The sequence below is a fragment of the Vidua macroura genome, chromosome 2 (genome assembly GCF_024509145.1).
Source record: "Vidua macroura isolate BioBank_ID:100142 chromosome 2, ASM2450914v1, whole genome shotgun sequence".
Classification (NCBI taxonomy): Eukaryota; Metazoa; Chordata; class Aves; order Passeriformes; family Viduidae; genus Vidua; species Vidua macroura.
The window spans coordinates 29,935,818-29,963,788 of record NC_071572.1 but is presented as its reverse complement, the minus strand read 5'-3'; the positions used below and the strand labels follow the sequence as shown (position 1 = coordinate 29,963,788).

General features: G+C 42.9%; 1 protein-coding gene across 10 annotated transcripts in view; it reads left to right on the top strand.

Annotated features, from left to right (window-relative positions):
• Positions 1–27,971, top strand: part of MAP4K4 (mitogen-activated protein kinase kinase kinase kinase 4) — a 165,381-nt gene that overhangs the window by 51,520 nt on the left and 85,890 nt on the right. For all 10 annotated transcript variants that reach the window (XM_054004486.1, XM_054004502.1, XM_054004511.1 and 7 more), the window contains one exon: positions 27,154–27,210. In XM_054004486.1, the coding sequence (XP_053860461.1) occupies positions 27,154–27,210 (57 nt within the window). The remainder of the gene's footprint in view (positions 1–27,153; positions 27,211–27,971) is intronic.

Sequence of the window (27,971 nt, the reverse complement as noted above, 5' to 3'; positions counted from 1 at the left end):
ACAGCCACATCTGAGCCCTGCCCTGCTCCAGCCTGCCGGCACTCTGGGCCATCAATAGCTGCCCTGCCTCCCTTTAGGGACAAGGAGGCTTTGGAAATGAGACAGCACTTGGTAGAGGTTGATGGAGAAGAGACAGAAGGAAGGAGCAGAGGGGCTTTGGCGGACATTGATTCACTAGCATCGGATGTTAGTGGGGACAATCATCTGTATTCACCTGTGTCATCCTGGGCTTTCAGTAGGCACTTCCCATAATTGTTTTTGTAATAGTAGGTTAACCTTTATGAGGGAAAAAAATTGCCAACAGGTTTAAGAATAAAAGTCTACTATTGTAAAGGAAAATACGTTCTTAGCACAAATGGGTAATTATCTCCTAGAGCTTGGTCTTATCTATTCTCTATTCTCAAAGGATCTGATGATACCATCTCGGTGGCATTTCCTCAGGAAAGTTCGTAGCTCAGATCCCCTACGCCACCCTGGCCCTGCCCGAACCACTGGGAAATGGGGGTGTGAGGAGGGGGGGAGGGAAGACCATATGGGCATGTTTTCTGAGGGAGACAGGAAGCAAAACAGGATTCATTGCCCCCTTCTCACCTCCACTTCGCTCCATGGAGTGCCCCATTGAGAGCACGTTGGGCATGACAGGGTGTCAGCAGTTTGCACACACATCCCCCTTGGCGCCTTTGCCTGGGCCATTGTGTTCATGTCTGCAGTGTGCTAATCTCCTGCATGTGATTGCTCTCCTTTCCGTGTCTGGCCTAAGTTACTTAACAACCAGCAGATTAACTTTAGGAAGATTTCCTCTGGTTTGAGGAGGAAGCCTGTTCTTTCTTACTGAATGTGGGATTCGAATCTTACGTAAGGGGCCCAAAGGTGTTGACTGCAGTCCTTGGATATGGGCTGCATGGCAACGTCTTGTGTTACTGGGACTTTTTTGTAGTGTAGGTCATTTAAAGGGGATTTGGACTTCTATTCTCCTCCCAGCCAAGATTGGTGAGCTGGAAACTGTACTAAGGAAATTATATATGTCATATTTTCTTGCCCCGGAATAGATAATTTGTGTGTACGTGTTTGTGTATATATATATACATAATATGCGTGTGTGTGTGTACATGTATGCATGTACAGATGAACAATCCATTAATGGAAAAGAATTTCAGGAGATCATCCAGTCCCATGCTCCAAGACTGGAGAGCTTTGGTCTGTTAGGCTATTCCGGATCGCTAATTTGTGTAGCCTCTGGTCTCATGGTACTGCATCCTCAGGCAGTCTGTTTCTGCAGGTAACCATCATCGATAAGGAGGACCCTGTACTGATAAATGAAAATCATCAGGAGTTTGTGTCTTATCCTCAAGAGACATGCTGGTTTTGGTAGGAATGCTGCAACCTTCACCGTGTCTGCTCTTCCTTGTCAGGAATCCTTCACCCTGTCTAATTGTTTACTGGCTGCAGGTGCTCACCTCCTAGCTCAGCAGCACTGGTTTTGTCTCTGAGCTGTGGATGTTCGTTTTCCTTTTCTTCGCCCTCTCCTTGACAAAGAAACGATGGAGTTTTCTGCTAGTCTGGCTCTCTGGCCATGGCCGCTGCTGCTGTGACTGAGGAGGGGGGGCTGGAGGTGTGGGGAGGGGAGCTGTCAGAAGCCTGCTCCTGGTGGCAATAGCTCACCCTTAGATGGGTTTTTAGCTGAATCCCCAAGTCACACCCACAGACATCTGCTCAGGTCTGGTCTGAATGAGGCGTGAACTGCTGGTGCCCTGGCAGTGACTCGCAGCAGTATGGTCTGCTCAGGATAGAGGGGCTTAATTTGATGGCAAGGGACTCAGGAGGAGTTGTTGCTCATACATGGGCTTCCCGTCGTGCTGCTTTGACACCCTGCTTTCTGCTTACTTTCTCAGATGCTTTCTTACCCTTAGCTTTTGCCCATTTTTTGCCTGTTTCATCTTGCAGATAGCAGCTTCCCTGCTTTGCCTCCTTACCTCCAGACAAGGACAGGAAATAACTTCTTGCAGTTTGGCTGAAGCTGAAAACAAAACAACCTTCTCTTAAACACCCACGTAGTTTTGGTGGGCAAGGTGATAAATCTCTATGAAGGAACATTTGCACCACTCTTGCTTTCCTCTTTTGGGATCAATACTTCTTTTTTCAAATATGGTAATTAGTGAAAGTGATCAAGTCACCCATGAATACAAGTGATCCTGTACTTTAAGAAAATTAACTCCTGGCAAACTAAACCTTTTCATTTCCTCTGGCATCAAAAAAAGGTGACTTACTCTACCCATAAACACCACCAACCTTTCTCTTTCCCTGGCTTTAGCTGAAAGAACGTCCTGAATAGTCCTGCATTCATCTGGCTGCTGTGAGAGAGCCTGCTTTCGTGGAGGCATGTTTTGAAAAGGCTTAAGTTACAGTTATGTTGTCCTCAAAAAAACAGAATTTGTTTTCATAGCTGAGGACAGAATAAATGGATTTCTTTAAATGACAGTATTTTTAGTAAAATTGTGGGGAGTAGAGTAGTAATAAAATTGTCTACAGCTGAGATAACATTTTATTTTATTTACTTATCTGTTTTTTTCCCTGGTTGGGAGCTAGCACAAGGCATTGTCATCGCATGAGCACAGCAGAAAGGTCCGGTGCTAATTTCTATTCTTCAAGAAAGGGACAAGAGCTAGAGAAACTCCTCTCTGCTGTTGGGCTCCTGATCTATATTAGCAGCCTGTGATCTAATCTGCTTGTTGTTCTTGTTAACACGGTTTTTTTCTCTCTCCACTATGTTCTAAGTCAGCTGAACTTCCTTTCCTTTCCTTTCCTTTCCTTTCCTTTCCTTTCCTTTCCTTTTCCTTTCCTTTCCTTTCCTTTCCTTTCCTTTTCCTTTCCTTTCCTTCCTTTCCTTTCCTTTCCTTTCCTTTCCTTTCCTTTCCTTTCCTTTCCTTTCCTTTCCTTTCTTCCTTTCCTTTCCTTTCCTTTCCTTTCCTTTCCTTTCCTTTCCTTTCCTTTCCTTTCCTTTCCTTTCCTTCCCTTCCCTTCCCTTCCCTTCCCTTCCCTTCCCTTCCCTTCCCTTCCCTTCCTTCCCTTCCCTTCCCTTCCCTTCCCTTCCCTTCCCTTCCCTTCCCTTCCCTTCCCTTCCCTTCCCTTCCCTTCCCTTCCCTTCCCTATCCATCCATCTTCGAAGTCCATACTTTTGGTAACAGCAGCTAAAGTCATGGGACTAGGAGTCTGTCTTAGCCTTTCCAAATCACTTCTCAGTTCCTTGGCACCTCACTGAATACCCGCCTGAAAAGGGAAAAAGTAGATATTTTTCTCCTCCTGACAGGGTTCATCATAGTTCCAGTCACACAGCACAATGGTAGTTAATTGTGGAGCCATGCTGAAAGTGATGTCCTTGGCAGCAGTAAGTTTTTCTTGTTGAAATTTTGCCATGGAAGTGGCTTTTAGCAACCCAGTACTCATGAACCTACTTCCTTAATTTATAAATACTAAATTAGAAGAATTACATGTCTTCTGATTTTAGTTTTTAAGCCAATGAAAGTGAAGTAAATCACGGTTATGGATGAACTGCTATGTAAACTTGCTGCTGTAAAATACTCTGCCAAGTAGAATACTAGAATACTATATATACTATAACAAAATAAATCCTGTAAGCCTAAAGCTTAATTATTGATTTGATTTAGGCATATATACAAATGATAAGAAAATACTATAACTTTGGGTTCTAGTGTAAGTTGTAATTCAAGTTGTAAAACAGTTTCCGTTATGAGCCTCAGATTGGAGACCCTTTTTAAAATTATTTTGGTTTTTTTTCCTTTCCTGTTTTGGCTGACAGTTTGCATCTGGCTTGTTCTCTCTAGAGGTTGCTCTGAGTGTTTGTGCTCTGTGGTTTTGTTCTGGCCTTGGAAATCAGGAGGGTGATAGGAGTTAGTTCCCTCCATCTGACTGAATTCTATCCTTTCTTTTATAGTGGGTTATAGCAAACATTCTAAACTAGAGGAGAAATTTGCATTAGGGAGAGCTCGATAGCTCTTGAGATATGGAAATACTTTGGTATTGACAAAGCAGTCCACTGGTGGAAGAGAGCCCTGAGACTCCAACTGTCTCCATCAGAAATTCACAATATTTTCTTAAAACAAGGACTGTAAATAGTATTACAAACACTACAGGTTAAAGTTGTGGCAATTCTAACAAAATCATGTTTATGGGGAGACATAGTGTGTTTGATAAACATTGTCAAAATTTCGTCATGGAATACTCCTTTGAGCCCTGCAACAGGAGGAGCAAAGCTTCAAGAAGTGATTTTCTTTGTGTTTGATGTATTTTTTGGGGTGTATGTGGGGTTTTTTAATGGATTTTAATACTTTTATTGTCTGCATAGTTTCCTTTTGAATGCCACAACTGCATTTTGATCACTTTAGAGAACATTTTACTAATCCTAAGCATCCTAAGGTTTTTCCTTCCAGGCTACCTGGAGGCTGGGAACTTGCAGGACCTAAGGCAGTGTTGGACATAAGGCAGCCAGAGGAAAGATCTGAATTTACAGCAATATTTGTTCAGGCCAGGCATTTTCCAGACGGGCATTTCTGCCCTAACTGGGACAGGATTAAACTCTTGGAGTCTTTGCTGTCTGGGAAAGGTGGAGTGCACATACTTACTTCCCTGAGCGAGGGCACCAGGCTGTAAGCACTGTGACCTAAGCGCTTTGCCTGTGTGGGTGGCTGGACAATGCCTAACACGATGCTGATTTGGGCATGATTTGAGGCCACTAAGTGGTACTGCAGTGTAAATAAGAAATGAATTGATGCTGAGCTGCACTCTCATGCTGAGCCATTTAGCCCCAACTTTAATTACTGTTCTGGGGGAGCTTCCCGCAGTACCCAGACTAAATCAGTAGCTGGTGGAGAGGCTGCAGCCTTATCTTTTCCCTTCCTTTGCAGAGTTAGCTCTCTGGTTCCCTTGTGCTCCTAATTGAAGAATTAATGTTGAGTTCCCATTGGCCACACATCAATTTGTGCCTCTCTGAGCTCTGGGGATGCCCCAAACTCCTCTAATCTGCCTGGAGTGCAATTCCATAGGGAAGGGCTGCATTAGCTTCCTGTGCTTCATGCTGGGTTGGATCCTCAGGACGTGGCTGGTGGGGAAGCTGTGTGAGCTGCAGGCTTCCTGCTCACCCCATGTGAGGCATGTCTGCCTCACACTGTTCCTCTGTGGTTTCTTCAACTGTTTCCCGTTGGGAGCTGGTGACATCATTTATATTTTCAGTGATGCAGAAAAACTGCCTGGCAAATCTAGCCTTGTTCATTTGTTCCTATGGACATCTTGTACCTTGAAAAATAACCTGCAGAACATCTGCGTGCAGGGGTGTATTTACTCATGCTATAGATATCTGCTATGAAGTTTCTCCCATCTGTGCTTCTGCCTAGATGGATTAATTTAATTTATAGCTTGCTGCAGCTGCAGAAGTGGGAGTCTGTCTGTTCTACCCGCAGACCCAGGGCAGGCTCTTGCTCAACCTCTGCTCCTTTTTCTAGCATTTTTCTGAGGTTTAGGATCCTCTTTGATCCTTGGCTTGCCTAGGAAGGAGTGAAATGTGTAAACCTGAAAGTAATTGGTTGTTCTACTCAATAAAAAAGTCTCTCTGACTTTTTCTCCTGCAGTAGCTTAATTTTTGCCATGATTTTCCCCCTTGCTTTGCTTTAACTGTTGGTGTTTGGGCATAGTAATATAAAACGGGTAACATTGGGGGTATAAATTAGTTCTTTATAAATACTGCACATGTAACTTCCACATCCTCCACAACTACTTGCTGTAAGCTTGGATGTCTTTTAAAATGCAGGAAACCTGATAGCTTAAGAGAAATGGGATAAAACAGATTGTTGGTATCAAACCCAGCACTGGAAAGAGACAGAGAAGGGGCTCAGGGAGGAATTGCACTTCACATTTGCATGTGATGTGAGGTCAGATACAGCATTTGTGCTGAGTGGTGCTTTGACCTCTGTCATTCTGTTGAATGACTAATCAAATAGATAGTTAAATGCCTTCCAGTCCAAATTGTTAGTCCTCCTTTCTCAACAAAGAGAAGAATAACACAATTTTAGCCCACTGTGCTGTTCCCTACTGTGCTATAGTGTGGCCCTCACAGAGGGCTTTATGTGAAACTCAGCATAGGGAGAAGATAATTAGACTGTTGCTCTTTTTTTCTTACTGTTCTGTTAAATTCATGATGCACTTTCCTCTAACCAATGCTCATTATAGGTAATCTTATAAACTGTCCTGCTAACGTACTTTAGTAATATTCTAATGATTCAGAGACCCACAAAAGCACCAGGCAGAGGGTGATCTTAGGACCTGATTAATGATGTTTGCTGCTCCTAGGGGAGGAGGGTGACAAGTCCTTCCTGCTGGATGCATGGTGCAGTTTCTTGAAATAGCTGTAACTCTTGCAGCTGAGCGAGGAAGGAGGAAGAGGCTGTGTGCCCACTGAAGTGTCATGGGAGGAATACACATCAGTTCTTGGTGGTCCTCCGCCACAGCATTGAATGAATCATGACCTGGGGAGCTGAGGATCTTTTCCTTCCGTGCAGTTCCTCAGGGGTTCCAGCTTGCTCTACAAAAATTGTCATTTGAGAGTAGGATGTAAACTGGCAGCAAATGCTAGGTGGGTTTTGGGGTACAGAAGAGGGTCCTTGTGGGTGGAGGATGCTGCACAACCCCAGGCTGCTCCTTGTTTATGGAAAATTCTTCCTTGGATTTGCAGAATTTTAAAATAATTTGGCATAGAGTGAGCCATCAGTTGCGAAGTGTGGGAGGAGTTGGCCTGCATTAAAGGCAGTCTTTTCTCACCACCCCTGAAATACAGAGCCTTCAGAGGATCTAGTGACTTTTAATTTTAGAAACAAGAACACCTTAGATCTGAAAGTACACCAGCAGCTCCAGCTCTGAGCCAGGCAAGGTGTAGAAGTGACAGTGCTGAGGCAGTGGAGTTTTGTCTTGAAGGACAAAATGTCTCTGCAGAGAAGGAATTCAGAAATTTATTTCATTTTGCTTTGCTTTCAGGCTTATAGATAAAGACCTGAATTTCCACTACATCAGCAAATCTTGGATTTACAGCCTCTTGAAGACATCCACATGATGCTGTTACTATTTGTTTAAACAGGCATTCTGTTATTAAAAAAGCTACTTTTTTTGGAGACTGTCTTAACCTGCTCATTCCCTTCTGCTGTGCTGAAGGGAAATGCAAGAATTAACAATAATCTTTCCTGTAACCCCTTTCTTCCTTTCTGTATTTAACATGGAAAACATTAATACTCAGAAGCTCAAAGTCAGAGTGCATATACTCTTTGAAAAACCATGCCGCCTTTTCAGGAATAGGAGTTGTGGAGTTGGGTTTTTTTTTTTTTTTTTAGGGTTTTTTAGTTTTTTTTTGGTGGTGGTTTTTTTTTTTGTGGTTTTTTGTTTGTTTGTTTGTTTGGTTGGTTGGTTTTTTTGGGGGGGTTTTCTTTTTGGTGTCTTTTTGTTGTTGTTTTTTTAATATATGGGATCAAGAGTGAAAAATTAAAAGGCGGTGAGATCTCATCTCACGTGAAGTAGTAGTAATCAATAGTGCCTTTTTGAATAGGCACTCCTCTTCCTTTTCATCGTGTCTGCCAAGCTGCAGTGTTGTTTGCAGCATGCCTTCTTACAAAGGCTGGGAAGCCACGCCTGCGTTAAGCTGCCCATGGGTCCTTTGTTCCAGCCGTGTTGAGGCACTTCCACAAAGTCAGAGGGATTGATCCCACTTTCAGGGGCCACTGCAGCCCAGTTGCCTTCAAAACCAAGGTGTACCCAGCTGGGACACTGCCTTTGAGCTGTTGTACCAGTGGTATTGCTGGTGATGCCATCGTACCTCAGGGGCAGTGGGATAGGACCCATGTCCTACTCGCTTCCCTCCCACCTTCTCCCCTCTCCTTCTGTCAGCAAGGAGAGGTATGCTGGAGCATCCTGTCCTGCCTGGCCCCCAGCATCTGCTCCAAAAGGACATAGACCTTTAACAGGACTTACATTCTTTTTTGCTTGCTCTGGGATGTCCCACAAAGCATCAATCACCCATATTCAGGCTACAGAAATTGAACTGCAGGATGCTGACAGTCTGGTCTCAGCCTCATGCAGGAGGAAGAGGAAATCTGACTCAGCTTCCTTGGTTTTCCCTCAGCACCCATGATTTTGTCTCCTTGCTTCTGTGGTGTCATCTGCTCTCCTCCAGATCTGGCATGGCATTGAATGTGCTTCATGCTTCTGATAGATGTGTCCGATGCTGTTTCCTGGTCTCAAATGGCCACTCAGTACAGAGAAATTGCAAATACTCTTGAAAGGCATTAGTCCTGGTAATATTCAGCTGTTCTTTAATTTGTGATCTATTTGTAGCAGCTTTTACTCAGGAACATCAAAGCACTTTTTTTAGTGAACGTTAATGAATTACATCTGACAACATAACTATGGAGTTAGCATTTTTATGGATTAAAAGGAAACAACAGAAACAAAACAGAAATTGAGTTGCGTGTTCAAAATTGCACAGGAAATCTACAGCTGAAGTGGAAATGTGTCATCTCCTTCTAGACCTCTCTTTTTGACATACATTGTCCTCTCTCCCACTGTCTTGTGGTGACAGACACCCCAGATTTGTGTGTGTGTTCATGTGTCTCTTTCAATGTGCCTCAAATTACTCAAGACAGTAATCCCCTTCTGAATTTATGTTTTGAAATTTCTGCTAGTTTTCATGGCAAAGCTGGAAAACTAGAGATGGAGGGTAGGGTGGGAGGATCAAGGTGTGGAGTTTATCCTGGGAACTAACTCAATTGGATCCTGGCAATGTGCACATCTCCATGTTGTCTTCCAACCTCATGCCCATTTTTCATGGGAGGACCTTTCTGATGCTTCTGTGTTCTCTTGTAAGCCATGTTAGAGCTACCTGCTGGGTTTAACAGGAAAGAGATGGTTGGCATGTTCTTCTCTTTCAATGCAAAGGCAAGGTGCAAATGTGTGCTCTTTATCTGCTGGATGCTTCACATCTGAGGAAGTGAAAGGTGGTACAAGAAAATTAATTTTTAAGGTAGCAGATTAGGCAGGATAAGGCTTGAAAAGAGTAGGAAGAAACATGCGCAAACTGAGAATTAGAGGAGTGATCACAAGGGTAGAAATGCAGATGCTGTTTGGGTCAGATTGTCACTGCATGCATGAACTGGACAGAAAACGATAGCAATGCTAAGATCTAAATGTGTATAGAAGTTTTTCCACAAGTAATTTTACATGTGCAGAGGTCCTGTGGTACAGCTGTTGGTTTCAGAAGTAATTTGGCAGAGAGCTTATGGTCTGCTAAAGAGTTTGGCAAAAACATTTAATGGATATTTGTTACTTACGTTTTAAAATTTTTGTTACTAGTACTTTTTCATTGGCCTGAACTATCTCCGTTTTCTAGACTTGAGAAGCAGGTTTTGGATATTGCAGCAGACAAACAATACAGAATTTTTTTTTCTTCCCATCTTTGAACATCACGCCCTATTTTTTGCCCCACTGAATTTGAGGTACCTACATTTTCATGAAGACCTTCCATTACAGCCAAAGTGGTGGGAAGGACAAGGAGAGTCCAGTCCTGGAAGTATCTGTGTCTAGCTGTGGTAGAGAGAATCATCGTTAACTCTCATTAATGGCATCATTAAATGGATAAGTCGTCTTCAAATCTAGCTTTCAGGAACCAAATTATCTTAACCTTACATTGGCAATAAGTCACCAGCACTTTGGAGGCACTGGTTTTTTTTCCCCATTAGGAATGAAATTTGGCACTCTAAAGGGAGACACCCCTGTGCAAAAGGCACATATGCAGGTTGTGATGCTAGATGGGATTACTAAATGCTGGCCTTTGCTCATCCTTATAATTTCTTGTGTGCACACTTGTTTCCTGGACTTGTCTGATGTAAGGGCCTGCTGTCGTGTGTTGACTTCCTAGCAGTGACTAGGCAGGCACCTTTTGTGAGGATTTATGGTGCTGGAAGCTGTCCTCTTTTTCTTCCTCCCTCTTTGCTTTTTCTTTGACTGTTCCTTCTAGCTTTATGGAGGGGATGCCACCTCCTCTGTCATGGTATATCCCTGAGAAAGATTTTTGTCCAAGTTTGGATGTTCAGAGAGAGCAGAGATGTTAAGAAAGAAGCTCCATTGGCTTGGGGACTTGCCATCCTCCTCTCCCTCAGATGATTTTTAGATTGCTCTGTGTGAGTGTCACATGGGATCCAGTATCAGGTAATCTTGATTGAAGAAAGGAAGGCTTTGCTCCTCATTCACGAGGTGATTCTAGCTGGGGGAAATGAAATCCTAGCAGTACTTTATTTATTAGGTGTTCTCTCTTGAGATTCTGTTTTCTGAGATGAAGGGAGTCGTCATGGCTGGGAGTACTGAAGATCTGATGTGGAGGAAAAGATGAAAGATAAGGCTGTACTTGCACCTACATGCCATAAATCCAGCTCCCTTGCCATTGACCCATCCAGCAGTAAAAACACAGTCTCTTTTTGTTTATAGTTGTTACCTCCTATCTCCCAGAGCTCTGCCAAAGCTGTAGTGTGGCATGGCTCCCCAGGGTAGCTGCGCCAAGCCAGACTTGCAGACCTCCATCTTGATTCCTCCCTGGGACTCATCTATCCTCTCTGCTGTTTTTGACCCACTCTTTCTCTCAGGTCTCTTCATAGGGCAACCTGGAGAAATGTAACCCAAAGGCCTTCTTTTTAAGTGAATTTCCTTGATGGAATCAGACTTAATTTAAGCATATCATGTATCTTTCTAGTTTGTTTTCTTGGTATTGGCAAGGTATTGGAAGGTATTGGCAGAGGCTTGCCTATGCACTGAATGATTTCTATCCTGAGACAGCTAAAATTTGTCATTAGTAAGGGTGTACTTTTTGCTACGTGTGTGACACATTCACAGCAATCATAAAAGTAAAATGAATTTCTGCCTGCAAGGAACATGAAAATAAAGACTGGAAAGCTGGAGTGATCTACTTCAAATTCCCACTAGTTGGTTTTTCTGTTAATTTTCAATTGCTTGTACTGTAGCTAAGGATGGTTCTTGAAGACTTTAATGCAGCAGTCAACTAGACTTCGCTTTTGTCGCTTGCCACCTCTTGTTGAATTTCACCCACTGATTCCAATGCTAGCTATAAATGCAAGTGGCAAACAGTATAATTAGGTAGATTAAACCTCTCTTAGCTACAGACTTATTCACATAGTGGAGAGGTGTTGGGTTTCTTCTATTTTTTCCGTTTTGCTCTGGAATAGTGTCTCCTGAAATTCTTGAACTAATGAGCAGGCTAAATGGAAGCCAAGCATTATAATTTTTTAAGTGTGTATAGAAGATAGTTTGTAAGCTAATGAAGTGATAGTAAAAATGAAAATAAAAAGCAGAGTCATCAAAATCCATTAAAGTAAAACTAAGCACTTGCTATTTTTTTCTTAAATGGAGTGCTGATATTTGCCAGTAACTTGCATCTGCTTACTTTCTTTGTCCCAATCATTAGGTTTCACACTGAGGAACCCTTGCTCTGTGCTTCTTGCAGATATTTGGATGTTACAGCTCCTCAGTTTTAATTCCTTGGATCTTGGATGATTCTATCTCTGATCTCTTAGCTTTGCCTCTTTCTTGGTTGCACTTAGGGTTTGTGACAAAAGTCAGAAAAAGAAGTCCTTCTACCTTTTTGCTAGTGGAAGGTACAAGCTCCTTCCCTTCTTTCTGCCATATGGGCATCTTAAATGCTTCCAGCTTTGAATTCTCATGTTTATTTGGACTCAAGCCCAGCATAACATCCAGTTAAGCTTTGGAGGTTTTCTTGATGTTTCAGATGGAAATTCATTGGCAGCTTTGAGCTGTATTTTGTTTATTTTCTCAGTTTGGGATGTGCTGTAGCTAGATGATGAGAAAGTGCATAAGATCCCTGAGGTTTGTTGTTGGTTTTTTTTAACTAAAACAGCCTCTCAGGCCCTGATCTAGAATAAGACCTTTGGGACAGACCTGTGTACCTATGGGGACCTGACTGTCCTCCTTCAGATTGTATGTAGTGGGTGCCCTATAGGTGCCCTTGGGGAGTAAGAAAGCCCCTGGCTTTCCCTTGAAAAGAGCTAGTTGTGGGAGCCTGCCTCCCTGCCATAGACAAAGTCAGGCAGAGGTGAGTGATGATGGAAAATGTGTTTTGGCATGTACATGTATGACTCTTTGTGTGTTTTTCACCTTCAGTGATAGTGGAACAGCATTCCAGCCAGAGTTTAACAGCTTTTGCCAGAGATGTGCTTTGCTGGCTGTGTCCAATACTCCTTTCCTTTGTGCCCTGTAGTTTCTGAATGTCGGTAGTTTCCCTGTGTGGTGAAGCAACCTCACCTGCTAGGCTGGTGGTTGGGGAAGTGGTCATTGATGCTCAGGTTTAGAGCATGGTACCATAGTCAGCCCTTGGATTGTCTGTGTATTTGATGGGGCTGCCCCACACTTGCATAAATATGCATCTGTCCATGTGTGTGTCCATAACTGACAGCACTTTTGGCTAAATTTTGTCTTGCATGTGCTTTGCCTGGTGATGCATAGTTCAGTGAAATTGCTTTAAGTGTTAACTATTGCTTGTGCTTGTGTTTTGCAAAACAAACTCTTGGACTTGTTCTGAATTCTACTTTGACAGCAGTTGCAATAGCTGTGCACTGTATAATTGAGCAATCTATTCCAGCATTCCATCTTCATGTTTTCAGTGCAGACACATGATTATAATAAACTGTAATGCTTTTTCAGTAATTAGACAAGTGGCTGTAAGTTTATAAGGCTAACTTTAAAAGTATTGGAACTTTTGTAAATCCAGTTTTATTACAAATTGAAAAATAGTTACTTTGTTTTAGCTGTCCTCATAGTGGTGTAATTTGGGACAGACATATCTAGGGTGTGTAGACCCCTCCCCAGCATCTTTGAAATCCAGTCCTGCTGGTGATACAACATTCAGACTGGTGGAAAGGACTTTGTTTTCTTTCCCTGATGGGAGAAGGGAGTAGAAGTAGTAGGGCAGCATCACAGCTGATTTAATTTTGTTTTCAGTGCATGACACTTAATTGGAAGATTGCTTAATTCTAGGAACTGCTGTTCTGCACCACCATACCACATAATGTAATTAGGTCATGGCTGTAGTGTTTGGTCGGAGTACCTGATTAACACAACTGTTTTCCAGATTCAAGTGGTGATTTGTTTAAATGATGGGTAGTTTTTCAGGCAGTGTTGCTCAAACTTCGTATGTAGGTTTCTGTATGTCCTAGGAAAGTGACTGAGCAGAAGCTATAAAACAAGTGGAAGGCTTCTACTCTTAAAAAAAATTATTTATTTCCAGTCCCCCCTCTTCAATCCTTTTTTTAAGTAGTGGATCAAATTAAGTTTGGCTACAGTTTTGGCATTATGTATATCTGTGTTTTAAGGATTAAAATTTTTTAAGATTTAAGTTCTGAGTGGGATTAAGCAGTATTTGCACTTGTGACTTCTAACCAAAAACTTACTGGAGGTTTCCAGGCCGTTTCCCTGTCTCTGAGCTGCAGTAGCTGAGATGACCGGTTATTTTGCAAAGAGCCATGCGGCAGGAGGCAGTGTGCTGGCTCCAGCTGTGCTGCAGTCCAGATGTGTCTGGGTGCATCCTTCACAGTCAGCTGCATCTGCTCTTGGAGACACCAGTGTATCAGCAGACGTGGGTTCTTTCATGACTGCTTCTTTGGAAGCCACCCAGCTGGGGATGGAAACTTTGGGTGTGTAGGGCGCTCCTGAGTCAGGGCTGAATGATTGCTGGAGAAATATTTTTTTTGTTTTCAGGGGCCTGTGACTTTCCATCTGAACTGTTTATAGGTTCCCATTTCTGTATTTAGGGGAGATGAGGTGATGGGCCCAGAGATGATCAGCCTGCTGTAGTCATCAGCAGGGCTGCTCCACTGTCTGCTTCCTTTATTCTGTGCCCTAGCCCTCAGCGAGACCTGTCCCTGTTCCTGCTGCCTCTTCTGTTTATGTGAGCATGGCTGCCAAGATGTTTGCAGGGCCAGAGGGACAACTTTGTTGCCCATGTGGGTGGAGTGTTCTTCCTTTCCCTATGCCACCGGAGAAGTGGTGCAATATTACCTGAGGTTACCAAGTTACATGGGGTCGGTGGTTGGAGACAGGGACAACGCACACACTCTGAGATCCATGCAACAACAGTGAGTTTTACTGTTTGAACCCAGTTTATATAGGGGGTTTGAAACACCTGGTTTTAACTGCTGATTGGTCAGCTTTTAACACTACCCAGCTCTTTGACCAGTGAGATGTCTGCAGCTTAGGATGGAACGTGATTGGGTGAAGTGTCTGTTTAGGTTTGAATCCAACCTATCCCTGCCTCATCTGAGGACTTGTTTTGAGGGTCTGATATGACCAAATTTATTTAGCAACAGTGACAGTGCTATATTACAGAGGTTTCATGGGTAGTGATGCTGAGCTAAACTGCCTGGCTATAACTGACTACAAAATGTATGAGTCATGCTCCTCAGCTGAATTTTGATCATTGCTCCTCTTTTGCAGTCTGGGGCAAGAGTAAGTTGTATTATTTGTTCCAGTTTACCAAATGATTTACAACCAAAAGCTTGGCCTTTCTGACTAGCAATTTTTATATTACATCTAATGGCAGTTGTGGTCCAGAGTAGTGACTTGTGGTTTGCAGGAATGGCTGATGTTGGATCATGAGCTGAATAATAGTTTTGTGTGTGTTGTGGTGTCATGTGAAAAGACATGACAATTTTATTTTTCCCAGAGTGCAATTGTTATTAGAAATACTAAAAAAGTCTTCAGTTTATATCCTATCCACAGCTACAGAAGGTGTGTGTGTTGGGGGCTAAAACCAAAGAATCATAGAATTGTTTAGGTTGAAAAAGAGCACTGCCAAGTCCATGACTAAATTAGGTCCCCAAGTGCCACATCTGCATTTCTTTTGAATACCTCCACAGATGGTGACTCCACTTCCCTGGGCATCCTGTTCCAATGCCTAACCACTCTTTCTGTGAATAAATTATCCCTAATATCCAGTCTGAACCTCCCTTGGTGCAATTCAAGTCCATTTCCTTTGGTTCTGTCACTTGTTTGCTTAGGAGAAGAGACTGACCCCCACCTTGCTACAGCCTCTTTTCATGTGGTTGTAGAGAGCAGTAAGATCTCCCCTGAGCCTTTTTCCCCAGGCCAAACACTCCCAGCTCCCTCAGCTGCACCTCATGGGACCTGTGCTCCAGACCCTTCACCAGCTCTGCTGCCCTTCTCTGGGCACACTACAGCACCTCAGTGTCCTTCTTGTAGTGAGGGGCCCAGAACAGAACACAGGATTTGAGGTGTGAACCATTCAATTGCTGATATGGGCCAGGGTGCTGTTGCCTTTCTTGGCACATTCCTGTCTTTCCTACCCCTTCTTCCAAAGGTCATAAACTCTACTTTTTTTTCTCCAAGTTCCACCCAAAGCACGTTATTCAGCCAGGCTGGCCTTTTTCCCTGCCAGCTTGTCTTGCATCACATGGGGATGGGTTGCTCTTGTGCTTTTAAGTTTTCCTTCTTGTAGAATGTCCAACCTTTCTGGACCCCTTTGCCCATCAGGGCTACCTTGCAATGGACTTTGTCACCCAGTTTCCCAGACAGGCTGCTGCCCTCCCCCTTACTTGTTCAAGAATTGAAAACTCTTTACCATTTCATGATTACTTTGCTCAAGAGTCTTCCAACCATCACATCACCCACCAGTCCTTCTCTGTTCACAAACAGCAGTCCTAGCAGGGCAGCTTCCCTAGCTGTCCACATTTGACAAGCTGCACCAGGAAGTTACAATCTTCCACACTCTCCAAGACCCACCCGGACTATTTCTTCTCTGCTGCATTGTATTTCCAGCAGATGTCTGGTAAATTAAAGTTCCCCATGAGAATAAGGGCCAGTGATAACACGATGACTTCCAGCTGCTTGTAGAATATTTCATCTGCGTCTTCATTCTGGTTGGGTGGTCTGTAACAGACTCCTACCAGGATATCTGCCTAGTCCCTCTGATTCTTACCCATAAACACTCCACCCTGTCATCACCATCATTAAACCCTAGGCAGTCAAAACACTCCCTAACACACAGGGCTACCCCACCACCTCTCCTTCCTTGCCTGTCTCTTCTGAACAGTTTATAGCCATCCATTTCAACTCTCCAATTGTATGAGCTATTGCACCATGTTTCTGTGATGGCAACTATATAATGGTTTTCCTGCTGTGCAACGACTTCTAGTTGCTCCTGTTTGCTGCCCGTGCTGTGTGCATTGATGTAGATGTGCTTCAGTTGGTCTGTTGATTCCGCCACCTTTTCATGGGAAAAAGCCCTCATTTTTGCATGACCATTTTCAGATACTTCTTTGGTTTCCAAAACATCAGTAATCCATTCCATCTTTGCTGTCATATGAACCTCCATCTGCAGCCTTCACAAAAACAGCAGACTGAAGGACCTTGGTAGCACACTGTCCCTCAGGCATGGTTCTCCCAGACTTATCTCTAGCAACTCTGGTTTTATCCCTTTCCACTTTCAAACCTAGTTCACGGCTCTTTCAATGAGCCCTGTTAACGCTGCCCAGAGATCCTTTTCTCCCTTTGAGAAAGGTGTACCCTGACTGTTGCCAGCAGGCTTGCTGTCATGTAGACTAACTGATGACCAAAACCTCCAAAATTCTGCTGGAGACACCAGGCTCAGAGCCAGGTATTGATTTGCTGACTCCTCCTGTAGAAAGAAACCTAACAAAGCCTTTTGCACCAAAATAACTTTTGCTTAATCTGTGTTTTATTTGTACCCTGAGTCCACAGTAAGGCAGGTAAGGACCAGCTGCAGTGGCAGCAGTACTGCAGCCTTGCTTTGCAAGCTCTCCCGAGGAATTTCTTTCCCTTTTTGTTTGCCACAGCTTGGTCTGTGAAAGCCTGGAGTGTGTTATTTAAGAGTGGCGAACGTGTTTTGACTAGTTTTTGTGAGGCACTTGGTGTGTTCTTGAGTACTTGGTAAAAAATCATTATTGGAGAACACACAGCCTCCATTTCCTTAATGCTGTTCTTTCCGTGGATTAACCTGTGAGCTGAATGTGTTGCATAATGGCTTTTCTGTCGCCTGGCCGTTTCACATAATAAACATGTTGGCCCCAGACTTTGGGAATGCAACTTACATACTACCCAGGTAGCAACAGAGAGGAAATGGCACTTATTTTGGTCCTTCTTTTGCTAAATAAATAAATAAACGGCTCTGTAATTGCTGAGACTGGGGAGTTGTTGTTAGTGACTCTGGAATAGAAAGGGTTGGTAGTACAGGCTTGAATTTCTGAGTCAAACTCCTGCTGACAAAGCAGAAATGGTTTGAGGTCTGAAAGTACTGCCTGAGTATTTGAAAATAGTTGTGTAGACACAAAGCTGTTTACAGATCACTCGCTGGCCACCAGCCAGGTTCTCAAGGACAAGGTGGTTTGGATTTTTTTTTCCCTTTAGAATCACAGATGTACTTGGCAGGTTATCAGAAGATAAAAATGCTGGAAATAGTCTCCTGGTGCGAGTCCTCATTTAATTAAAACATAAAACTTTAGGCCAAATATTACTTGAAAGCAACTTGGTAAAATATTTCTGAATTTGTTCTTGTGTGTTGGGTTACAGTATAAAACATGGTCCGTATTCTTTTCAAGAATGCTTCTTACTGTAGTCCTCCTGCAACATACCTTGTGCTCTACAAGATGTATTTTAATTTCAGCAGTTTCTGCCTGGCAAATTCTGGCTTCCTAGTCCATAGTGGCAAGGAGATGTCATTTAAACTGGCACTGATGGTGTTTGTAATGGCTAAAGGAAAGAGGATTGAATAATAGAATATCCTGAGTTGGAAGGGACCCGCAACTCTTGATGGAGTGTCTCCCCTCAGCAGGAGAAGCAAAAAGCTCAAAACCATGCAGTTCAGCCCTTTTGGTTGTGTGGGGTAGCACTGGAGAAGTATTAACAGTTGGACTGGAACTTACTTTATATATATACGCATATGTACACATATATATGTATATAAATAAATGTACATTTAAGAGTTCATTAACTTTCCTTCTTTAATGCTAATGTTCAGGATTTTTTTTTAAGGCTGCCAATGTGAAATCTCTCATTTCAACCATGTTGAAATAAAATTCATTACATAGCCTGATTTCTTTGCTCTGCTCAGCTGTATTGTTCTGCTGGGAAGGTATACATGGAAATAGTTCCCTTTCCCCTTGACCCTCATTAATATTAAGCTAGCAGCTCCTCCCCATGTAGTGTGTTTGTTAGCCTCTTGTGATGCAGCTAGACAAAAGGTGGGACTCTTGAATGGGGACAGCTGTACAGTGTGTTTTGGGCTCCTCTGTGCAGCAGCAACTCCGAAAACATAGTAAAAAGTGAAATAAAAAGCAGCAAAGGCAGTAGTTCCCCCTTTTTCCTTCCCACTATGTGTTTTGCATTTACAGTGAGTTTTTTTGCCTTCCAAAACAATTGCCCCATCCATTTAGCATTATTGAAATAAAAGAAAAAGTTGATTTCTATTTATTACCCCTCTTTGCTGCTCTCCAGGAGGCTGCTGGACATTTCAGTATGGTGCCTCAGGTAGCAGGAAATGAAGCAGCATAGCTGGATACATGCTGTCTGTGACTGCTGGATGCTGCCCAGGGAGGGACACGGACCTCCCACTGCCTGGTGATGGCTGTCACTCATTTCTCGTAGCAAGTCTCTTTTGACAGTAGATGGAATGCAACAAGGCTGGTAGGGTGTGTTTGGGCTTTTTTTTTTTTTTTTCCTTCTGTCGTGGTGTATGAACTCTGACAATGCCCCTCACCAGAGTGCTGGCTGCTTACAACAGCAGTGGTGCATGGAGGTGCAGGGACTAACTAGGGTTTGATTATTATTTTTTCTCTCCTCAAAGAAAGTATGTATTTTGTGGCATTTCTATATACTCAGTGCCTAAATACTTAAAATTGTTGAGGACATCTCACCTTCTCTTTCTGAAGGGGTGTGTCCAGCAATGAGGTGGTTTCTCTGCAAGTTGGTGGAGAGTATGCAAAAAGTGAAATGGGTGCAGACTTGCCTGGGTATGCAGAGGGTCTTGGTCAAAAGGTATCACTTGCTCCTTTCAGCTGGAAAGCTCTGCTTGTCCAGGGTGATGATTAGACGTCAATATGAATTCATTTAAAAAGCAGTCAAACAAAGAGAAGCAGCCCCAGGCTTTCTTCATCCAGGTTTATTTTGATGTCATTCTGCAGAAGGGATGGAGAAACTCTGCCCTTTATCTGCCATCTCTCTCAGCTGCAGAAGCACCTGCATTGTTTTAAAGCCCCTGTCCACCCATGTGGGGACCTTGGTAGGTCAGTTTGGGCCCTGCTTGGTCTGAGGTAGGAATCTTGTGTGGTGCTGGACATCTCTGAAATGACGCTGGGTGGTTCTGAAGCCATGTGGCAGGCACAGGGATTGCTCTGGTCACTTGTGGTGGTTCCCTTCAACCTGAGTAACACAGCCCCTGTTGCAGGGACTTGCTATGGCCATTTCACCAAACTGGGTCTGCTGCTCCTTTCAGGCAGTGGCCAAGACTCTGTGGAAAGTGTTTTGTGGTAAAAGTGCCTGTCAAGGTGTAAGATGAGAAATCAGTAGCAGTCTGCATCAACAGACCATGTAATTTTGTATCTACGAGTACATGTTTCATAATTCGATCTAAATTCTTTCCTTGATGTCCTCCATCTGGCTAATTTTTAATTATAGTTGCCAGAAAGAAATTGCTCTTTGTAAAAGAGACCATTGCAGGGCATCCAGAGAGACAAATCAGTGTTAGGAAGGGTGTATATAGTGACTGGTAAAGCCATTAAAGTAGGGTGAAGAACTGGCTTGAATGGGGGCCAGCTGATTTTAGCTGATGTATCCAAAGGAAGCCAAATGTGTGCTCTAAGCTGTGTCCACGTGGGAGGTATGCCTCTGATTTAATTATTTTCTTTTGTTTTAGTTAGGTTTTTTTTTTTTTGTGTGTGTGTTTGTTTTTCAGTAGTGTGCTAACTAAATCATCTAGGAAGGTTTAAAACCAGAAAAAACTGCAAGGATTAAAAAAGTCCTTCTATTTTTGGACTCTATTCTAAGGGAAAATGAGTGATGGAGGTTTCGGTAAAAGTCACTAAACCTGGACACAGCATGGTGGTGCCTGGAAGAATGGGATGATGACTTCAAGGACGGCTCTTGAAAAGGGTATCTTCTAGGCTGGGGTCTCAAGCCGGTTAGCTCAAGTGTCCCTTTAGAAGAAACATCTAGTGTGGTGCAGGAAGCTGTGGTGGTCACCTACAGAGCAGCAGAGCTTGATGCAGCACACAGCTGATGACTGGGGTGTCTGGCAGAGGGGCAGCACTCAGCACAGCATCTCTTTCAAAGAGGTTTCTGTGGCGTCGTGTGAAAACGCATCGCGGCCTTGCTGCCAATGTTGCCAACAGGCCCCTGTTGGTCAGCTTTTCCTGCTTGGAATTTTTGAGGAATGAAAACCAGAAATCTGTAGCATTCACTTGGTAAGGGAATGTTTTGTGCCATTTGAGCAGGAAATGTACAGTCTTGAAGGGATCCCAGTTGGCTGAATGGACTGGAGTTGACATGACTGGATTAACAAAGGACCAGCCATAGTCTTAAACTGCACAGCTGCGCTCCTCTTACCCTCCTCCTTCCCCTGCAACATCCCCTTCTCTTGCTATCTTTTTAAATCTATTGCCAGGTGAAGTGTTTTCAGTGGCTGTGAACTGAAACCAGCATGAACGTCAGGCCTCAGGCAAATCTTTCAAAGCTCCGTGGGGAATTGGTGTTGTTTTCCAGGTGAACTGTCAAGAGAACAGGTCTGCCTTTGCAGTTCTCTTTCTGTCTTCTCCCATCAGACCAAAACATCTCCTGCTGATGGGTGTGAGGAGGGAGGCAGACTCCTGGGCAGTGTGCTGGGAGTCAGCAGAGATGCCTTCTAACTGAGCTCTGCAATTGACCTGTTGTTATCCTGGGAAAGTTAGATTGTGGCTTTCTGCCATGCTTTTCCCACCATCCTTTCTCCCCCCTCCCCTTTCTTTACTTCCTATTTAGGCAATGAGCTGTTTGGGAGAAGGAAATGCCTCTGATAATGTATATCCAGCATCTTTCACAGTGGGAAAGCTACCACAAAACTAGGAATCAAAGTGGAAAATCAGTGAATAGAGCTCTCTTTTTTTTTCTTCCTAGTGGGAAACATCTTTTCAGTCTGTCCCCAGAAGAACAAAACCGAGAATAACTGTGTATCTTTCTGTGCATTATTTCACAGAATGCAGTTCTATGCATGAGTAAATTGTCATTATTATTTCTTCAATAGGCAGCTAGCGAGCCTGTGGATATCAAAAGCAGGATAGAGAGTATGTTATTTTCTGTTTTGCTTTCCAGGCATTTGATGTCAAGAGTTAGACAGAAGGAAAACACAAGAGCTCTGTCCTCTCTTTGACTTAAACAGTGACAGACATTAACAGCTATGGTTGGTTTGGGTTTAGAATAATTTAACAGGATAACTTCTCATGTATTTCTTCTCGTGTGTTTCTGATTTTCCAAGTCTTTGTACTCAGGATTTTTTTTTTTGCTCATTTTTATTTTAGAAGTAATTTTCATGCCAGATAAACATTATCCTTTTTGTTTACAAATTCATCTCCATTGCTGGAACATACGATTATTTACCTTACAGAATGCTGTATCAGTAGGAACAGCATAATTATGGTTACAAATGCAGTTAGGTAGACTTTTTGCTTAAGAACACTTTATTTTTTATTTATTTTTTTATTTATGTTTTTAGTTTTGACTGGGGGGGGGGGGTTGTTTTCACTTTGTGCCATTCTGTCTTTTTGCCTGTCAAAAATATGGTCTGTTTCCTCCACAAGCACTATTCCCAATGCTTTTCACAGGGTAGACCTGATCTTTTCAGGGGGTGGAAAGAAATACTATGTAGAGTCCAAGTTTTCACAATGCAAAGTTGATCAGTCTGCAACTTTCTATGTTGCCAAGTGACAGAAAGAGTTGATGATAAACATATCTTGGAATAATAAGTTATCATTTATTGCACTGGGGCGTGCAACCCAATAACAGAGCATTGCTTCATGGCCTGTTGCCTCAGGCTGGTAGAAGCTAAGAGTCAACTGAATGAGAAATGAAATGGAAAGTTAGGTTTGCCATTGGGACATTGTACAGCGCTCACTACTAAGAGGTGGTACTGTGGTATTTTCACTTGATGGCATGTCTAAATCTGCTGCTTCTGTGTGCAGTGTGGCAACTGAAATTGGATTAGTAGTTCATTTGTTTTTTTCAAATCAATTCCTCTTCTTTCTACAACTGTCAGCATAGAATAGTGGGAGCTGGGAGAAGTTTACCAAAGACTTAATTGTGTACAGAGCACAGGATAATCCAAACTTGCAAGTAATGAGTCACAAATGGTGCATTCCTTCCTTAATGTGTGATGTTGCCCTATATGCTGCTTCCATGCCATTTAGCTGGGGAGCAAGCTTCCAGGAACAGTCTTCCAGAGGCATGTTAATGTGCAGGTCTGAAACTATGTTAGTAGGAGAATACATTACTGTGACATAAATATCTTGGGTAATTGGGGGGAGGGGGTGTCGGGAAAGGAGGTAAATTAGCTGATAGCATTCCTTTTGCACTTAATTTGCATAGTCCTTTGATAACATTAAGGCACAAGAGAAAAAGAGCACCATGAAAAACAGCACATAACACCACTTGCCTTTGAACCTTTCTAAACTAAAAATTTTACAGTAATAACGTGTGCAAAGGAGGAAAGAGGCAAGAAGTAGGTGTATTAACTGACTTGGAGAGTGTGGGAAGACTTGAAATTTATAATGTTCTGCAGATCTTGGCAGTCTACCATGGATTCCCCTTGCCCCTCTGCTTTTCAACATGCATAAAGCCCACTGAGATGAGAAATAAACACCATATTGCTATCAGACATTACTAGGAATGTGCTTAAGTAGTGGATTCAGTTTAAGATCCAGTTAAATGCTGCAGTATTGCTGTGTTGATGAGAAGAACTACAGCTCTATGTATATGAACTTGCAGTCATCTGCATAAGAAGAAACAGGACAAGATTTGAGGTTGGCAGTCTCAATTCCATTGACTTGGTCATCCCAACAAGCCATTTAAAAATGCAGTGGTACAAGTAGCACTCTTAAAAATATTCTTAGGCTGCTTCCTTGGGAGGATAAACCAAATATGAATAGAACCATGAAATGAGGGAGAGAAAAGTGGGGAGAATGTGTAAGAAATAAGAAGTAGTTCAGAAATTTTGGTGAATAAAACCTTAATGTGGTCTAAATGAAGAGAATATGTTGGCAGGCTCATTTCCATGGGGACTAGCTGACAGTGCTGATGTTTTCTTGTGGTTCCCATGCTGAAACCCAGTAAGAGGCAAACTCTCACTCCCAGGATGACGTAGCTTTTTCTACCTGTTGCTGTGCCACTGTTTGAAGAAAACTCTGCAGCTTCCTCAGTCCATTGGCTGTGGAGAGTCACCTTATGCTTAGCAAGATCCTTCTAGGTTGCTGTTGTCTTCATTGCACATTTCATATCCACACAACATTCTGGCTGTGGGACAGTATCTTGTGATCCTCCTCTGATATTTGGCACCTAGCAATATTTTAAGAAACTGCTGTTTTCAGTTAGCATGGGTTGCATTTTGCAATATTGAAGAGCTTTTCAGATATCTAGATGGTAATTGCTGACAATTTGCCTGGAGAAACAAAGCTGCAAGAAGCTCTGCCTTGCCATGGGGATGGGCATGCCTGGATGCTCTGAGGGGCTATGTGTCCACACTGCACTAAATCAGAGGCCTCACTCTGCATGAAAAATGTTATCCAGTGGAGGGGTGTTGCTGAGATATGGTGTCTGGATGGAGCCTTGGTGGTTACTACATTTGTAAAGTGCCCTGTGAGCAGAATTTGAATAAATTTTAAACCCAGGAGATTGACTTCAGAGGGTTTCTCCCATCTGTGATTTCTGCAGTTCTTTCTTCACGTTCAACCACATTGCGATTTTATTATTACTCTCTTTAACACAGACAAATTTTTCCTAAGCAAAAGCTGGCCCTGAAAATCTGATGATTGGTTTCCAAAATGGGATTGCTTAGCCATTTCATGTTGCAAGCAAAATTATACCAGCATGCTAATAGTTTGACAGGTCTGTTCTTGAGCAGAGCTGTTAAGCAAATAAACAAACAAATACTCTGCTCATCCTTATATGCTGTGCTTGTGGTGTTTGTTTTTCCCGCCCTCTGAAAATATTTTTAATGAAAAGAATGTGGCTTCAAATGTCTTTTTTACCTCTCTCATAATAAATTAATGTCATGCAGGCCATCCCTCCTCCTCCCCATATGTTGCAGATTTTTAGAATATGAGTGCTCCATACATTACGAAAAAGGTATTTGGAGTAATTTAAAACAATATTCTGAAGTGACCAGGATTTAAATTTGGTCTGGGATACTGAGCAGACCACACTTCCCACACTCCGCAGTTCCCTTGCTTTCAGTCCCTTAGGAGGGTTATGTAGAAGCTTTTCCCCTCCCAGAAGAAGCAAAGTGAAACATGAGCAGTGGCTGTGTTCTGCTGTAGCTGGCCCCAGTTTTCATAGGGGCACTCGTGAAGGCACCAGCAGGATCCCATAAAGCTGCAGGGGAAATATGGTAGGGCTGGTGCACATTAGTCATCCTGAGTGGGCCAGTCTCACAGGGAGGAACATTGACTTCAGAAAAGCTGTGAAGTCGAGCACTGGGAAATTTTAGGTGTCTCTCTGGAAATAGCAAGCCCACCAGTAGTTAGTAGATTTAAAAAGACAAATAGAGAAAAAAAATCCATGAAAATGGCATCCTGTCCTGCTACTTTGCTCTTCTGCATGCCACATTTTCTGCCACCATTCTAGCACCTCCACCTTGTTGCAGAGTGAATGGGGAACTGTATTTCACTGCTTTTGTAAAAAAAGTTTCTCTCCTCAGACTTCCTTAGTGTTGTGAGGATTTTTTCTTCAGAGATGTCTTTGTTTCTCTGTTATCTTTTGCATATTCTTTTTGTACCTAAAACTCTACTTCCCATGTCCTCGGGCTTTCAAATTCCTTCAACAAAACTGTGGAAAATGGGGGCAGAGCTGAGAGTAGGCATTTTTCCACCTCAGTATAAGCCATTTTCCCCTCCTTCCTTGTGGGATGGTAAGTCTTGAGGAGAAGACCACAGGCTTTTGTCATTAGGCAGAGGTCCAGGGTGGGAAATTGGAGTTGGAAATCTCCTGGGCTTGCTGAAAGACTTTGGTTCAAGAACTAGTAAGGTCAAGGTGAGGTCAGTGTTGGCTACTGCACACGTTACGACCCCTAACTTTGTTTCAAAATCAAAACCAGCTTGAGACCAAGCTGTAAAAAGAAATGCCTGTGGTAAAGCCAGTTTACAGAGCAAGCAAAGCCTGAGCACAGTAATGTATTTATAGAAAGCACGTGGATTGGTTAGTAAGGGGGAGAGTGAAGCACAAGAAGAGTTGTGGAAGAAAGCTGAGGTAGTGAATTCTGCAGCATTTCGTCCTTTTGAATGCACCAGCAATGCCTGGCCAGTAACATAAGGTGTGAAAGGGTCAGGATTCTCTAAAGAGACTAGTGATTTGGGGTGCTTCAGTTCTGGGGTGCCAGTCTCGAAATACCCTGTAAAGAGATTAATGTTAGTCCAGGCAAAAAATACATTATTCATGTCCATCATATAGGTTTCTGCCTAGGAAACTCAGAAATTGGTGAGGAGAGAAATACAGGAACTGTGACTTCAGTTTAATGTTCCATTGTGTTCTTATCATTATTTGTGATAAAAGTGAAGAAATTTAATGGGCATACCTGTTCCTAGAGAGCTTGACTGGTGCAGATAAGAACCTTTGGAGATTGGTGCCTGGGAAAGTGGTTGGTAGACTGGGCTGTTTGACTGGTTTAGGATAGACTGCTGGTGTTACACTGCTGAGCATTAAGTGGAGAGCTGGAAAATACCAATATTAGGACCATTTCGAAGTGCCTGTTTAGAAAAAAAAAGTACACAACAGCTAATTGATGTCTCTACCTCATGTAAACATACACTGGAGAGAAAAAGGCTTTTGTTAGAAGTCAGCTGAGGCGAGTTACAGCCCACCAGAGCTGGAGGGGCCTGCCATGCTGCTTGCCTCTCAGCCCTGTGATCTGCATCCTGCTGGCTCCAGCTCTGTTTTCACTGCAGAACAAACCAGTTTAATTTCCTGGACTGCAATCCCCTGCCCCACCCCACAGTTTGCTTTTTCTGTGTTAACTTTCTGCCATTTTAGTGATCTCAATCAGCTTATCATATGATACAATGAGTGCCAGAAGGAGCTCAGTGCTCCTGGGAGAAATATGTGACAGGAGGCTGGAAGGAGGCAGAGGAAGGAAGGGTAGGAGCTCCCTGCTGCAGGAGCTGGGATCTATTAACTCAGCTCCAGCTGTACTGAGAAACTGTACCCTTACTGTGGTGTAGCTGAAGGGAGATGACATCTTGTTCTTGTCTAGCCATTGTGAGACAAGCGAAGAGAGCTCTTGCAGGTCTGATGCATCCTTTGCAGAAACCCCACTTTTTTTTACTTGGAAAGACCAAACCAGTGAGAAATGTCCTAAGCACTAAAGCACTAAAAGCACTAAGCACAAGCCAACCATGCTTACTAGGTAAAGCGTGTAATATATCACCTAGGTACTAGGCATTGGTTCATACAAATAAAATATGCAACACGTGGAATTTATTCTGACATGTTAATAAGCTATCATTACTGACAATGAGCTTTGCTAGAGTAAACAGAAGGGAAGCTGTGAATATAACCTGTTTGTGCTTGATAATCGTCATTTTAATGTGGAGAAAAAGAAATGGGTACTAAAATATGAAGAGGAACACTTTAAATTTGTTATTGTTGTTTTAGCCATCTAGAGTATTTGTGGTATCTCCTAGGAAGTATCAGAAGGGTCCAGCATAGCTGGGGAAAACCCAGTGACTGGCACTCTTGTCCAGGTGTTTTGCTCTGTGTAAGCTGAAGGGATGGGTGAGATGCTGGTGCTGACTGTTCTGTCTCCCTCTTACTCAGGGTCGCCATGTCAAAACGGGTCAGCTGGCAGCCATCAAAGTCATGGACGTTACTGAGGTGAGTAGAAGAACCTTCTGCTTTATCAGCAACTTGTAAATTTAATAATGAGATGGTATAAGGCTTACATAATATTTCTGTTCATAAGGCCTACTTTATATTTCTGCTGAAAGGCATGGTCCTTGCATGTGAATGTTTGCTCTCTGCTTGCAGGACCTGACCTCTTCAGTCTATTTGCGTGAGATTTCTGTGTGCCTGTGTGCTGGGGCGTTTGGCCTCAAAAATTGCATTGTCCAGTCCCAGGGCATATGGGTGCATGTAGCACTCTCTTTTCAGAAATTTCTTAGAAGAGGGGGGAAAAGTTCAGATTGCTTGCTTCCCACTTTTTTTCTATGAAAAGTATCATTTTGCTCTTATCAAAAAAGAAGTTGAGATGTCTGCTTGACGTAGAGGACAGTGTTCTCCCTGGTACATCTGCAGCCTACAAAGGGTATATGTTTATTCAAAGGAATGAGTCCATTGTAGTTCCAAGAAGCCTAAAAGCAGAAACATCTGCAGGACTGATGAGCAGATTGCTAACAGAATTCAGCAATGTAAAGTAGCTGTAGTAACTGACTCATGGGGATTTACTGTGGAGCTTTAGATGGGAAAGAGGGGAAAATAACCCAGTCAAAGAAATAAAAAATATATGCCTATATTTGAATCTTTGGGTATCTTACAGTTCATGTTGTTCAAAAAGCAATCAGTTTAAATTAACTGATGAAGAAAACAGAATGAAAACAGATGAAGAAAAGCATGGGCATCTCCCTATTACTCTATTT